The 13,963-nt window shown below is 42.8% G+C and overlaps 1 protein-coding gene across 3 annotated transcripts in view; it reads left to right on the top strand.

The window, feature by feature from the left end:
* SEC16B (SEC16 homolog B, endoplasmic reticulum export factor) overlaps window positions 1–13,963 on the top strand; it is a 54,298-nt gene that overhangs the window by 16,602 nt on the left and 23,733 nt on the right. For all 3 annotated transcript variants that reach the window (XM_068541302.1, XM_068541301.1, XM_068541300.1), the window contains exons 2-10: window positions 1,124–1,477; window positions 2,778–2,890; window positions 3,977–4,097; window positions 4,857–4,965; window positions 6,178–6,322; window positions 6,979–7,130; window positions 7,525–7,586; window positions 9,004–9,139; window positions 9,630–9,860. In XM_068541302.1, the coding sequence (XP_068397403.1) occupies window positions 1,182–1,477; window positions 2,778–2,890; window positions 3,977–4,097; window positions 4,857–4,965; window positions 6,178–6,322; window positions 6,979–7,130; window positions 7,525–7,586; window positions 9,004–9,139; window positions 9,630–9,860 (1,365 nt within the window). In that variant the 5' untranslated portion in view covers window positions 1,124–1,181. The remainder of the gene's footprint in view (window positions 1–1,123; window positions 1,478–2,777; window positions 2,891–3,976; window positions 4,098–4,856; window positions 4,966–6,177; window positions 6,323–6,978; window positions 7,131–7,524; window positions 7,587–9,003; window positions 9,140–9,629; window positions 9,861–13,963) is intronic.

Here is a 13,963-nt window from a genome sequence, read left to right as displayed (position 1 = left end):
ATCCCAAACTTGCGTCTCATTGCCTCCCCTGGAGCAGGGGCAGGAATGGCCAGATTATAGGGCCTAGTTCTTCTAAGACTTCAAGGATTCAGAAGAGATGTCTCTTGAGGTCACTTTAAGCTCCTTTTTATTTAGGAAATGTCTTCAGCTGCTCACACTACCCTAATCTTTATCTCTGATAACAGTAACTGTTATTTATTGAACAATTACTGTATACCAGCTAGAGGGCCAAGTTCGGCACTTTATGTAAGGATCTCTGACTCTGACAGTGAATCTGTCAGCTCATTATGGTCCTCATTTTATGGGTAAGGAAATTAAGGCTTGAAAAATTTAACTAGCTAATAGGTGGCAGAGTTAGGATTTGAACTGTGGTCTAGCTCTGTCTAAGGCCCACTCTATTTCTACGACAGAATAGGGCCTCCATAGTAAATGTTGAATAAACATTTACTGGTGGAATATGTGAGCACACATGTATTTTTTAAATTTTATTTTATTTTTATTTTATTTTTGGCTGTGTTGGGTCATTGTTGCTGCGCGCGGGCTTTCTCTAGTTGTGGCGAGCGGGGGCTACTCTTCGTTGTGGTGCTTGGGCTTCTCATTATGGTGGCTTCTCTTGTTGCAGAGTACAGTCTCTAGGTGCACGGGCTTCAGTAGTTGCAGCACGCGGGCTCAGTAGCTGTGGTGCGTGGGCTTAGTTGCTCCATGGCATGTGGGATCTTCCCAGACCAGGGATCGAACACATGTCCCCTGCCTTGGCAGACAGATTCTTAACCACTGCGCCACCAGGGAAGTCCAGCACACATGTATTTAACTGGGATACTTTGATAGTGTTTTGGAGCTTCATCTATTACTGTTCTCTCTCCCATGCCTCCCACATCTATTGTTGCTCCAAATATACTTTTTAATTTTTATAGCAACATCAGTATAGTTGTCTAGCCTGTTATTTATTTCACATATCTCCTTGAGATTTTTTCAGATATCTCTGTATCAGTGCCTGTGTGGTTTGTTTTAGATAGAAGCTTTTGAGGACCATAGGTGCTTCTTTCACAAAACCTAATTAACCTTCATGTTTGGATATAGGCCTAAAATGATGATAATTTTTTTCCTTCTGTTTTGTCTGTAGGAAGATAAAATAACTACACAACTGACTCAAAACACGAGAGAAATTCAGAAGGTCAGGGATGGAGCCTTGGGTTCCCCAGTGGCCGCCTCAGCCAGCAGGGAGGCCCCCAGCACCATCAAGGGATCCAGACCGAGGGCTTCAGAGAGATAGATACTATCGGCCTATTCGTCACTCTTGGCACAATGGAGAGAGGGTCCATCAAAGACAAGACATGGGCAGGAGCCCCCAACCACAGCGGGACCCTGGGGCAGACCACCAGCAGCCTCATTATGCGTCCAGGCCTGGGGAATGGCATCAGCCTGTGTCCAGGGTTGACTGTTATAAAGGTGGTTATCCCAGTCAGTTGTATTCAAGGTATGGGTTTAGAGCTTGGAATTGACCTAGCTCTCCTAAATGCTTCCAAACAGATTGCTCTTTTCCTTGTTCCTTTTCCTTTTATTTCTCCTCTTTTTCTTCTTTTTCCTTCTCCACCCTACTACACTGACTTAGCTACACCCTTTCCTCTCCCAAATTGGATTTTGGTGACTGAAAATATAATATTTTCCTTTCTTTATCCCCTAGAGGAGCTTCTTAAAGAAGCTATCACAATGTGATTGGGTGATGGGGGAAGAGAGTAGAAAGAATGAAGAAATTCAAGACAGCAGATGAGACCCTCTTACTCTGGGATCACAAAAGGCAATGTTTGTAGACTCTGGAAAAGCTTTTCCTATGGATCTCTATAAAAAGTTCCTTATCCTCTTTGGAAGACTCTGACCCAGGGTTAGCACTGACCCACCAGCACCAAGAAGAGCCCTAGTGCCTAGAACATCACCTAGAGTGTGATGGGTACAGAAAAACAAAATGTATTGAGTGAATGAATGGGAACTTAAAAAAAATCAGAGAAAGCAGATACAAGCTTGTAGGCTCCAAATTCAGAATGAAGAGGTCTCAGTGAGGTAATTCTAGGAGAATCTGGAGTTCCTCCTCCTGGACTTCATATTTTATGGAATGTTGCAAGCCATCTATTTTCTACTTTAACTTTTTCAGGTGGGGTGATGTTTTCCTGCCTCCAGATTTAGGGTTGAAATTATGACAATTATTGTAAAGAATTCTGCCCCTATGAAATAGTAAAGAATTATTAATTGATAAAGATACTAACAACATGATGTTCCTTTGTTGAATTCTCGAAGGAAGGTATGTTAAGGACAGAGGCAATAAAAGCAATCAGATTTAAGATGGTCCAACTTGACTTTTTCATCTCATTGCCATCTATAATATGCATGGGAATTACAGTGGTATATGGGGCACTTACACAGTCTTCTTGGGAAGGGGTTTCCTAAGGTGATGTCAGAGCAGGGTTTTCTCAGATAATATTTTGTGTTGTTGTTTGTGTGTGTGTTGGAGGAGTAAGAGGGATCATGGGGAGGGAGAATGAGACACTTGGCTATGGTTTTGCTATAAAAATTGCAGTGTTGTTCTGACACAACGGTCCTACTCCTGCTCTGATTCTGGATTTTTTGGTTATGGCATCCAGAATGAACTGTGGCTTTAGAGCAGATTCTAGACGGGGGTCACAATTCTGTCCTCTGAAGTTGTTTTTTTGTCAAGTCCTCCGTTGGTTTTTCTCTTTACCATGTTCATCCTTGAATGACTGGCCGCCTTTGTGATTCTTTAGGCTGGGCATTGAGGATCTATATCAAAGCTATCACTCTCCAGCCCTAAGGGAAGAATATGCTTATGGAAGTTATTACTACCGTGGACACCCGCAGCAGCTGCGGGAAGAAAGAGGTACGGAATAATCTCCAAGAAGCCTTTGGGATGGTGCAGCTGGTCGGATAGGGCAGAGGGCAAAGGGGCCGTGCTCGGAGGCTCACCCTGGGCCTCCTGCTCGGCTGAGGTAGAGCCCCAGCCTCACCTGCTTCTTTCTTGGCCAGATGAGGCCACAGCAATGACACTACTGCTAAATGTCTTGAGAAGAAGAGATAGAAAAGAGTCATTTTTCTTTGTACGTGTAGATGATGGCACTGAAACTATTACTACATTACTAGTATTGTGGATAGTTTGTACTTCATCTATATTTTTCTTCTAAGATTATAGCCTCTGACCAAGTAACAGTGAAGTCAGTTCTTAACAGTGAAGTCATCAAGTGTGTGGCTGGGCTGTAATGAGTCTGACCATCATTTACCCTGAGGGAGGCAGATATGTACAAAAAAGAACTTAAACCTTACACCAATAGTAAGGCTTTAGGTATGTACTAAAGGCATCTTCTGACCTGCTAGCAAAGAGAAATCTGTTTCAGTGTTGAAAACACAAACATCTGTGTGCACACATAGGATCCCCGCTGTTGTACCATTGTATAGAGCCGTGCTAATTGGTTCAGAGAGATGCATCTTATGGACTTTCACTGTTAGCTTTTACTTATCAACTTTACTCAATTTGGCAAATACGGTCAGCCCTTCGAATCTGCGGGTCTGCCTCCAACTGATGATTGAAAATATTCGAAGAAAAGAAAATTCCAAAAAGCAAAACTTGAATTTGCTGCTTGGAGGCAACTATTTGCATAAGCACCTACATTGTATTTACAACTATTTACATAGCATTTACATTGTATTAGGCATTATAATTCATCTAGAGATGATTTAAAGTATATGGAGGGTGTGCATAGGCTATATGCAAACACTACACCATTTTATATAAGGGACTTGAACTTCCCCAGGTCCTGAAACCAATCCCCCCCATGGATACAGAGGGATGATTGTATGTTTTTATACCTGCTGTGCTCCAGTAACTCAGCTTCATGGCTTGCTAGTGTCTTTCTGAACTTTTAGGAATAGGAAGTGACCTGTCTTTATTTTGTTTTTTCTGAGGGTGCAGTGCCAAGGCAAGGGAGTCCTTATAACTGGCATGAAGATTATCGAGATCAAAAGTACCTGAATGAACACCAACATGAAAACCAGAATAGTCCGTTTGGAACAAATAGTGAGACCCAGCTCCAGTAAGTGTGAAAGGAGAGGCCGGTTCAACATGATTCAGCCAAACGCAGGCTATGTTAGGCAAACCTTATGTCATCCGGTGCTGGTCCCTCATCTTCAGAAGCCCGTCTGCTTTTGTTCTGGCCACCGGGGTGTGAGAGTAGCCTGGATTGGCTGGGACCAGCTGTTCACATGGACACTAGGGGGAGGGATTCTTAATTCTGAGAGGTGGTTCCCAAAACCTGTGAGATTACTTGAGGTCCGTCTTAGAGGAGGGCCTTAATTCTATGTTGGCCTCGGAACAGATGTGGCCTTGCAGAAGTTCTCCTGATTGGGTCCTGCCTGGGGCTGGGGTGCTTCTCCTCTGCCCCCTCCTGTGCCCTGAGAATGGGCTCTCCTGTGGGATAAGGTGAGCAGGGAACAGCATTTTGTTCAAGCCCCTGTCTGGTGCCCTTAGACCTGGTGCCTTAACCCTGCCTGGAACTCACCAACCCAGCTGCTCTGATTTAACTTATTCCAGGACGTCAGGCTACAGAGACCGAGCCTCCTCTGCAGGGTTTGGGGCCACTTCTAGTGACTGTACTATGAACCACAGGAGCTCCTGTTTTTCTGGTCTAATAGACTGAGGCGGAGAAATGGAGGAGAAGGCTTTTCCCTGCGACACACGGGCCACCCCGACACCTGCTCACGCTTTGCAGCAGAACAGCCTCCAGCAGAGAGAAGCTCAGCCTTGCTGGCCTGCCCTGGACCCCCTCTCACCTGCTCCTGTCATTTTGCCGCAGATCTAAGCATTGGAACCCTTATAAAGACAATCCTGCTTCTAACTCTGGACAGGAGAGACCTGGGGACTTACTTCTGGAGAGTCCGCTAACTGGGGCCCAGAAAAACAAGGTAACCTGAAGTGACATGGGGCTGGTGGTCTGTGACAGTGCATCACACCTGCCCTCGTCAGTAGGGGCAGAGCAGGGCCCCGGGGGGCGGGGTCCCCAGTGGCCAGCAGTCTGAGGGGGTCCCATTCCTCCCCAATTGGCAGAGCCTCTACACCCACCTCTTCCTTTCCCTGCTCCCTGTTTCAGTCTTCTGGATCTGGGGCCCTGATCTGGCCCTTTTGCATTCTTTTGCCAAGTTGGCTGGATTAGGAAATGTCACCCAAGTCACTCCAAGGTAGGAAAGAGAAGAGGCTGTCACCGGTACCCCGGTGGATTAGCAATTCGGTTTACCCAGGAAGTGGGAAGTTGCTAGAATCTTTTAATTCAGATCTGAAAAGTGGAATTTTTCTTGACTCTTCCATCTCTTTTTTCTAAAATCTTACTGTGTGTACCAGCTGGGTTACAAAATGGAGCTCTTGAATTTTTTTTACAATAAACTTTAAATTTTGGAATAATTTTAGATTTATGGAAAAGTTACAAACATACTACAGAGACAAGCTCTTCATTTTTGACAGTCTTGTATTAATTTTGTATCCCTGATGAGATTTGTATGATTTGTGGGGACAGTTTCTTCTGTACACCTGATGCTTCACAGGGTGGGGCACCTATTATGACTAAGACTAACAACAACACAATAACAGCAGCCATACACACATACAGCACTTTACAGTGTGGACAACGAGCTTTTGTATCCATTGTTTGCATCCATTGTTTTACAGTCCTCAGGATGTAAGTTCCGTGAATTTCTTGTACACCTGTATCCTTAGGGAAAGCATAGCACCTGGAGCATAGTAAGTGCTCATTAAACAGTTGGTGAATGACTGCAAGAGTAAGTGCTTGAACTATATAGGGTAGGTATGATGATCTACATTGCAGATAAAGGTCCTGAGCTCAGAGAGTCTAAGTCACTTGTTCAAGGTCACAGCACTTGGTATTGACAAAGCTGGGATTGAATTCAGCCTCCCTGACCCCAGGACCTGCACGCTTCCCACTAGGTCACAGTGAATCCTTTAGCAAACACCTGTCAATTGAATTATCCCTTCTTTTCCTTTCAGCACATCCACATTCATTATATTTATTTGCATTTTGTTGCTTTGAAGAAACACTTGGGAGGACCGTCTCTCTGAAAGTGCTTCTGATTCTTCCCATGTGTTTTGTTGTTTTTAATTTCCAGCCATCACTGACCGAGGAGTCCAACCTTCTCCAGCAGCACGAGTCTGGTCTCACCTCCAGCAGCTATGAGCTCAGTCAGTACATGGCAGATGCCTCTGAGCTGTACGACCCCATGGCTGCAGCGGCTTGGCGTCCAATTCAGGCTGGTGGGTACTGAAGTGATCAAAGGAGTTGGCTGAGTCTGTTGAGAAGAGGGCTGGGTGGCACATGTCTTGGAAAGTCACCTTTGCCCTGTATTTCCAAGAGCAGACCATTTGTCTGCCTCATTTGTGTAGGGAGGTCTCCTGAGCAGAGTGGCCAACTTTGGCTCCATTTCCCCCCTTTTCTCTGGTACTGGAGATTGCATCATAGCTGATTCTTGGAAGGGAACACTGCCCCTAGCCATCATCAGGCTGGGAGAGGAGGCACTCAGAGGTACTGTTAGGTAATAGGTGAAGAAAGTAAAGACCAGAGTTCAGTTTGGGAAAGCGAAGGCAGGTCACAAAGGTCTGGATGTAGGAGGCTTGCCCTGAGTACTGGGGCTATGAGAGCCAGAGTTCCCAGCGTGTCACCATTGTGGGAGTCTGGCCCTGGTACATTATCATTTGGACCAAACCAACAACTCCTTGCATTATATTCTGACATATTCTCAGAGGTTCAGATCTCACTCGGAGCATGGGCTTCTTCTAGTTATGCAGCCCATCCAGAATCTTATCTTGGTCCCAGGTGGAATTTGGAAAGAAGTGTGTCTGTGGAGTATTTCTGAAGTAAAGCAAAGCAGTGGCAGTAATGCTAACAGTGTCCATCTGTGTCTGTTGGTCAGAGGACATCTCGGCAGCTGGTCCCAAGACACCCATGAAGTTCTACATCCCTCACGTGCCTGTGAGTTTTGGGCCAGGAGGTCAGCTGGTGTGTGTGGGTCCCAGATCTCCCAGTGATGGACAGACGGCCCTTGTTGAACTGCACAGCGTGGAGGTAAACAAGATTCTGTGTCCTCGTAATGTCAGCACTCTGCTCCCTGCTTCCCTTTGCCTGAGCCCTGGGCATCTCCAGGAATAAGGTGCTCTTGGAGGGGACTGGGCCAGGCACCCTGTGGATTGGTGTGTGTGTGTGCACACGTGTGTGTGTGTATGAAGAAATGGCTGGGGCTCTTCTGTGAGAGAAGTAATGCTAGACTTCTGTTTTTCCTGAGATGCTACTGGGTCATATTCAGCAACTAGAGAGCTCATTTTTGTCCTCTGCTTTCTCCATGAGGCACTGAGCCACATCCTAGGATCACGGCTCTGGGTTCTGATGTTGGACTTGACTGAGCAATGGGGCACTGGGGGGACATAGTCTTGAAGACCAAACTTGATTTTTTTTGTTCCAGGTTATTCTTAATGATTCTGAGGAACAAGAAAAGATGAGGACTTTCTCAGGACCCCTGATTAGGTAAATTACCATAAGAGCTGCAAAATAAGGCTTTTGAAACCTATAAAATCTTCCTGCCCAGATCAGCATTTTGGGGATTTGTTCTTGACTTCCTTGAAAGAAAATGTCTCTCCCCGTTGGAGTGGAATCTCCGTGCTACAAGTTGGAGCCAAATGTGGCCTGAGCCATTTTGACAAGCAATTTGAGTGTTGAAAGGCAGAAAGAAAAATTAACTTAAAGGTTTAAAAATCTGAAATCAGTTCTATTTTACAAAGCCTACATGGTAAGGGGTTTTAGCGTTCTGTGTACTTAATAGTACTTAAACTGGTAGAAGAGTGGAACACAGCCTGGGAAATCATAGGCAAGTGGGTCATATGGAAAAATTTTTTCTGGGGAGATAAGTAACATGGCCAGCATTTGAGTTACTGGACAGTGTGCAAGTCTGCCCTCTGCAGGATTGAGCTAGAACTGCTTTTACATTGCTAGTCATGTTACCGATAAATATTCAGGATGCTCTTTGTCGTCGAGAGAGGAGGCCTGGCTGGTGTCAGAGGTGAGATAATGCACACCAAAGCCCTTAAAATATCATCACTACTGTGTAAATGTGTTCTTATCCTGAAGCTTCCCCCTCCAAGAAAATCCCCATAGTATTTTGACAGTTCCTTCAAGTAAAAATGAGTGTTGTCTCCATTTCTTACACACAGGTATACAGATGTGGAGTAGAGCACCGAGCTGGGTATTTGGACACTAGGGTACTGGTCCCAGTTTGATTGATTTCATTGAATGATCTCAAGTAAATAATAATTCCTGTTTATTGAGCACTTATATACACTACACAATTGGCTAATTCCTTTTTGTACGGAGGTAGACTTTTAAAAAAATTTTTAGTTTGAAATATAGTTGATTTACAATGTTGTGTTAGTTTCAGGTGTACAGCAAAGTAATTCATATAGATATATATATACATATGTATATATATCTATTCTTTTTCCGATTCTTTTCCATTATAGGTTATTACAAGATGCTGAGTTGGAGGTAGACTTGTTAAAGATTCCTATTTTAGCGAAAAGAGCCGAGGCTCAGAGGAGATAAGAAACTTGTGTAAGCTGAGAAGTGGCCGGCTAGATTTCAATGCAGGGTTGTCTGAGCCCAGAGTCTGTGCTCTTCCTTGCTACCAAACAGTCATTTCAGGTCTCTGGGCCTCAGTTTCCTCCTCTGTAAAATGGAGAGGGTGGATGAGAGAATCTCTGAGGTCCCTTCCTGTTCTATAAGGAAACAACTATGCTGTAGCTGTAGACTCACTAACCCCGTCCTGGGTTGTCAGGCTTCTACCCCATCTCCAGCCCCAGCAGCACCCTCACACTGTAGGAGGGGACTGTGGTCCTACCCGGGGGATGAGTCTTTCCCTCACTCTTTGCTCCCTGAAATCTCTCCATAGGGAAGATGTACACAAGGTGGACATCGTGACGTTTTGCCAGCAGAAAGCAGCGCAGAGTCGCAAATCTGAGACACCGGGGAGCAGAGACTCGGCTCTACTGTGGCAACTGTTGGTTCTCCTTTGTCGGCAGAACGGGGTCAGTACCACCGCGTTGGCGGGTGGGCAGGTGCAGGCTGGGCTGGAATTTAAGTCTTCCTGGGAGAGAGAAGATTCGGCTTGTGGCATGATTGATTATAAAAGGTAACATTAAAGAAGCAACAAATGGCCTCAAGGGGAAAAACTGCTCAGATGTCAATGCCAGTTTGCTAATGCTAACCTTTCCCCTGCCCTTCTCCACTAGCCTGGGGTTTATCGCCCAGTTCTTGGGTTACTGCGCTAAGCAGATGATACACCTAGGAGAGTGTGCATATTTCTGGTCATCTTTGTGGCTCCTGACAGGCAGGAAACAAGCATGAGAGGGAAGCTGGAGTTTGAAATACAACAATCTAAGAAGGGGCTGTCTTGTGTTTGCATGTCAGCCTCCTCCTGAAGAGGGCAGGTGCTCTGGTGCCTTCCTTCTTCAGCCTGGGCTGCCAGCATGAGGATGAATAGGATTCTCTCCCAGGATGGCCCTCTTTCCCTTGCAGTCCGTGGTGGGGTCTGACATCGCGGAGCTGCTGATGCAGGACTGCAAGAAGCTGGAGAAGTACAAGCGGCAGCCGCCTGTGGCCAACCTCATCAACCTGACGGATGAGGACCGGCCAGTACTGAGCTTGGGGACCCGGAACCTGCTCACTGGGGAGATTCCCCCCAGCGTGGAGACGCCTGCGCAGATCGTGGAGAAATTCACTAAGTTGCTCTACTACGGAAGGAAAAAGGCAAGTGCTGTGCCCGCTTCTGCTTAAAAAAGTAACCAGCATCCCCACCACTCACCCCTCCCAATTGTATGAGTGACATATACTCATTTTATAGCACTTAAGTTCAGAAAGGTACAAAGAAAAAGAAGAACACCCACAATCCTATCACTAAAAGATAATGCCTGTTAACATTTTGATATATTTACTTCTAGTATTTTCAATGCGTATATATTAAAAATCAAATTAAATTACATATACAATTACTTCTTTCTTTTCCCCTTAAGAGTATATGGTGAAATACTCTCATGGCATTAAAATGTACCATTTAAAAAATGGACTATATTCTATTATATGAATGTATCACATTTTATTTAACCAATTCACTGTTGTTGAATATACAGGCTATGTACAGATTTGTCACCCATTATAAATTATACCATTCGAACATCTTGTTGTATAAACCTTTGGCTGATTTTTTAAGATACATTCCTAGAAGTAGAACTACTCAGTTAAAGGCTATGCACCTTTTTTTTTTTTTAATTTTATTTACTTTTGGCTGCGTTGGGTCTTCGTTGCTGCGCGCGGGCTTTCTCTAGTTGTGGCAAGTGGGGGCTACTCTTTGTTGTGGTGCGCGGGCTTCTCATTGTGGTGGCTTCTCTTGTTGTGGAGCACGGGCTCTAGGCGCATGGGCTTCAGTAGTTGTGGCTCTAGGCATACAGGCTTCAGTAGTTGTGGCTTGCAGGCTCTAGAGCACGGGCTCGGTAGTTGTGGCACACGGGCTTAGTTGCTCCGTGGCATGTGGGATCTTCCCGGACCAGGGCTCGAACTCATGTCCCCCGCATTGGCAGGCGGGTTCTTAACCACTGTGCCACCAGGGAAGTCCCAAGGCTATGCACTTTTAAAAGGTCCCTCACATATACACTAAATCAGTTTCCAGAAAGTTTGTTTACAAATGATATCCCCATCAGTTATATCTAAAATATACCTATCAATACTGAATACTTTAATTCCACTGATGAAGTGATGCCTTGTTTATTTTTTGATATGTAAATTAGAATTTATTTATTAAAATTTTTAAATTGAGGTATATTTGACAAAATTGTAAGATATTTAAAGTGCACAATGTGATGGTTTGATATACATATATATTGTGAAAGGATTCCTCCCATTTAGATAATTAACACATCAATCACCTCACATTTCCCTATTATTTTATGCCTTGTTCAATTTTGTTCAAGTTGAACTTACATTTTACAAAAGTCTTAAATATTTGAATACATGATTGAAATCAATTTGAATCAATCTAATTAAAAAAATCAAAAGATGAAAGGGATATAATGGGAGAAATGATGCTGTCCCCCACCCCCTCCCAGCCATGCAATTTCTCTCATTGAAATATCCAGAGATATTTTCTGCATATATAATTATCTTCTCCTTTTTTCCCTTATAGCATACTATGTACCATTTCTTTACCTTCCTTTTTTCATTTAGCAAAATACTTTAGGAAACACTCTATGTTGGGGTTGGCAAATTTTTTCTGTAAAGGGACAGACAGTAAATATTTTAGGCTTTGCAGGCCATGGGGTCTCTACTCAACTGTGCTGTTGTCCCCTGAAAGCAGCCACAGACAATCTGTAAATAAATGCGTGTGGCTGTGTTTCAATAAAACTTCATTTATCGACCTAGAAATTTGAAATATATATCACTTTCACGTGATGAAACATTATTCTTCTTTTGATTTTTTCCAATAATTTAAAAATGTAAAATCTATTCTCAGCTTGTGGGCTGTACCAAAACAGGCAGTGGGCTGAATTTGGTCTTCAGGCCACGTTTTGCTGACTCTTGTTCCTTATAGTATATAAATACCTTCCTCATTATTTCTTATGGCTGCATAGGTTTCTACAGATAAATTATAATTGATTCAAGTAAACCTCTATAGATTGACATTTAGATTATTTCTAGTCTTTTGCTGTTACAAATAATGCTGCAATGAATAACGTTGTCATTTTGCCCTGTGGAGAGAATATACATAAGGAAAGTTTGTGGAAGTGGAAGCGTTGGGTCAAAGGGTATATGGTTTGTAATTTTGATAGATATCGACAAATTGCTCTTTTAGAGGTTGTAGCGATTACTCTACCAGCAATGTATGAGAGTGCCTATCTCCCCACACTGTCACCAGCCCTGTGTGTTTCCAAACTTTAGGATATGTGCCAATCTGAGAGGTGAAAAAATGTATAGTAGTTATTTGCATTTCTCATTATAAATGAAGTTGAATATCCTTTAATCTGTGATTACTTTTTGTCATGGATTTTCCACATTTTCCTGTTGGATTTTTGATCCCCCCTTATTGATTTGTAGGAGCACTTTACTTTTTTAGGATTTTCTGTCCAAAATCACTTTTTTGGGGTCATATTTAGAAAGGTTTTTCCTGCTTCAAAATTGATTTATGAAAATAAAGTTGAAGTACTTTTGTGACTTCACCTTTACATTTAAATCTTTAATTGTGTGTATGTATTTGTATGTGATGTTATCTTTTAAATGAGTGCGAGATATACTCAGTGAAAATTAATGGGATCAACTTATAGCGTCTATATGTATGTATATGTGTGTGTGTGTGTGTGTGTGTGTGTGTGTGTGTATTCATTATATAGTAGGGACTTGTTATTTCACCAGTGATTCATTTATTCAGTAAACATTTATTAAGCAGCCACTACTTCTAAGGCATTGAACCCAGTTGGGGGATACAGAAATAAATCAGTGATAATCTCTTTCCTTAAGAATGATAAATAATGACCATAACAACAGCAATAAAGCGAATATTTGAAAAATACTTTCTATGTGCCAGATACTCACTTAAACCTTACATGCATTATCTCATTTATCTTTGTAGTAGGTCCAATTCTTGTTTTATGTATTTACCAAGGAGGAAAGTTAGTAAATAATAAAACCAGGGTTTAGATTTAGGCAGCCTGGTGCCTGAGCTTGGGCTTGTAATCACCACCACATCACCTGTCATACATTGACCCAAAGGTAAGCGGTGGGTAGGTAGAGCACTATGGGAGTCAGGGTGATCTATGAGGAGCTGGACACCACAATATCTTTAAAACCTGTATTAACACTCGACTGGCGTCTTATTTCTGGCATTGTGTGAGATTGACATCCTTGGTATAAGTTCTCAGTTTCCTCACTTATTCTTTTTTTTTTCTTTTTAATAGTAATCTTTTACTTATTTATTTATTTTTATATTTATTTTTGGCTGTGTTGGGTCTTCGTTTCTGTGCGAGGGCTTTCTCTAGCTGCGGCAAGCGGGGGCCGCTCTTCATCGCGGTGCGCGGGCCTCTTCACTATTGCGGCCTCTCTGGCTGCGGAGCACAGTCTCCAGACGCGCAGGCTCAGTAGTTGTGGCTCACGGGCCTAGTTGCTCCGCGGCATGTGGGATCTTCCCAGACCAGGGCTCGAACCCGTGTCCCCTGCATTAGCAGGCAGACCAGGGAAGCCCCTCTTCACTTATTCTTAAATTATATTTTTGGAGATGCAGATTTTTGAGTAAACTAGTAATTCTCAACCAATCATTAGTAACTCCTTTTAAAAATACTATTATGAAATAGTTTAACATACATAAAGAGCATTATTTTTTAAAGATTTCACCTGTTTTTCTTTTTTTAAAAATTTAAGTATAGTTGATTTACAATGTTACGTTAATTTCTGCTGTACAGCAAAGTGATTCAGTTATACATATATATACGTTCTTTTTCTAAATATTCTTTTCCATTATGGTTTATCACAGAATATTGAATATAGTCCCCTGTGCTATACAGTAGGACCTCGTTGTTTCAAAAAGAGCAATCTTAATGTCATTTTTACTTCTACTGGATATGAAGCTGAATTTCTTAACTGTGATTGTTTAAATTTATTCTCTCTTCAAAGAAGATAACATGGGAGCTGTTGGGATAATCAAATAAATTTTCATTTGGAGGTGGAAATACCTCATTAGTGACCTCCTGTTCAAAAATCACATTATTTGGGGGGCACTAAGGAAATTATTAATACCAGGTCAACCTCACATATAAACTAAGCTCTTACTAAATAGTTTTGAAAATTAAATGAAGAGGTGAATATGTGTG

The sequence above is a fragment of the Eschrichtius robustus genome, chromosome 3 (genome assembly GCF_028021215.1).
Source record: "Eschrichtius robustus isolate mEscRob2 chromosome 3, mEscRob2.pri, whole genome shotgun sequence".
Taxonomy (NCBI): domain Eukaryota; kingdom Metazoa; phylum Chordata; class Mammalia; order Artiodactyla; family Eschrichtiidae; genus Eschrichtius; species Eschrichtius robustus.
Note: the sequence above shows the minus strand (reverse complement) of the source record. Positions and strands in the feature narration are given on the sequence as shown.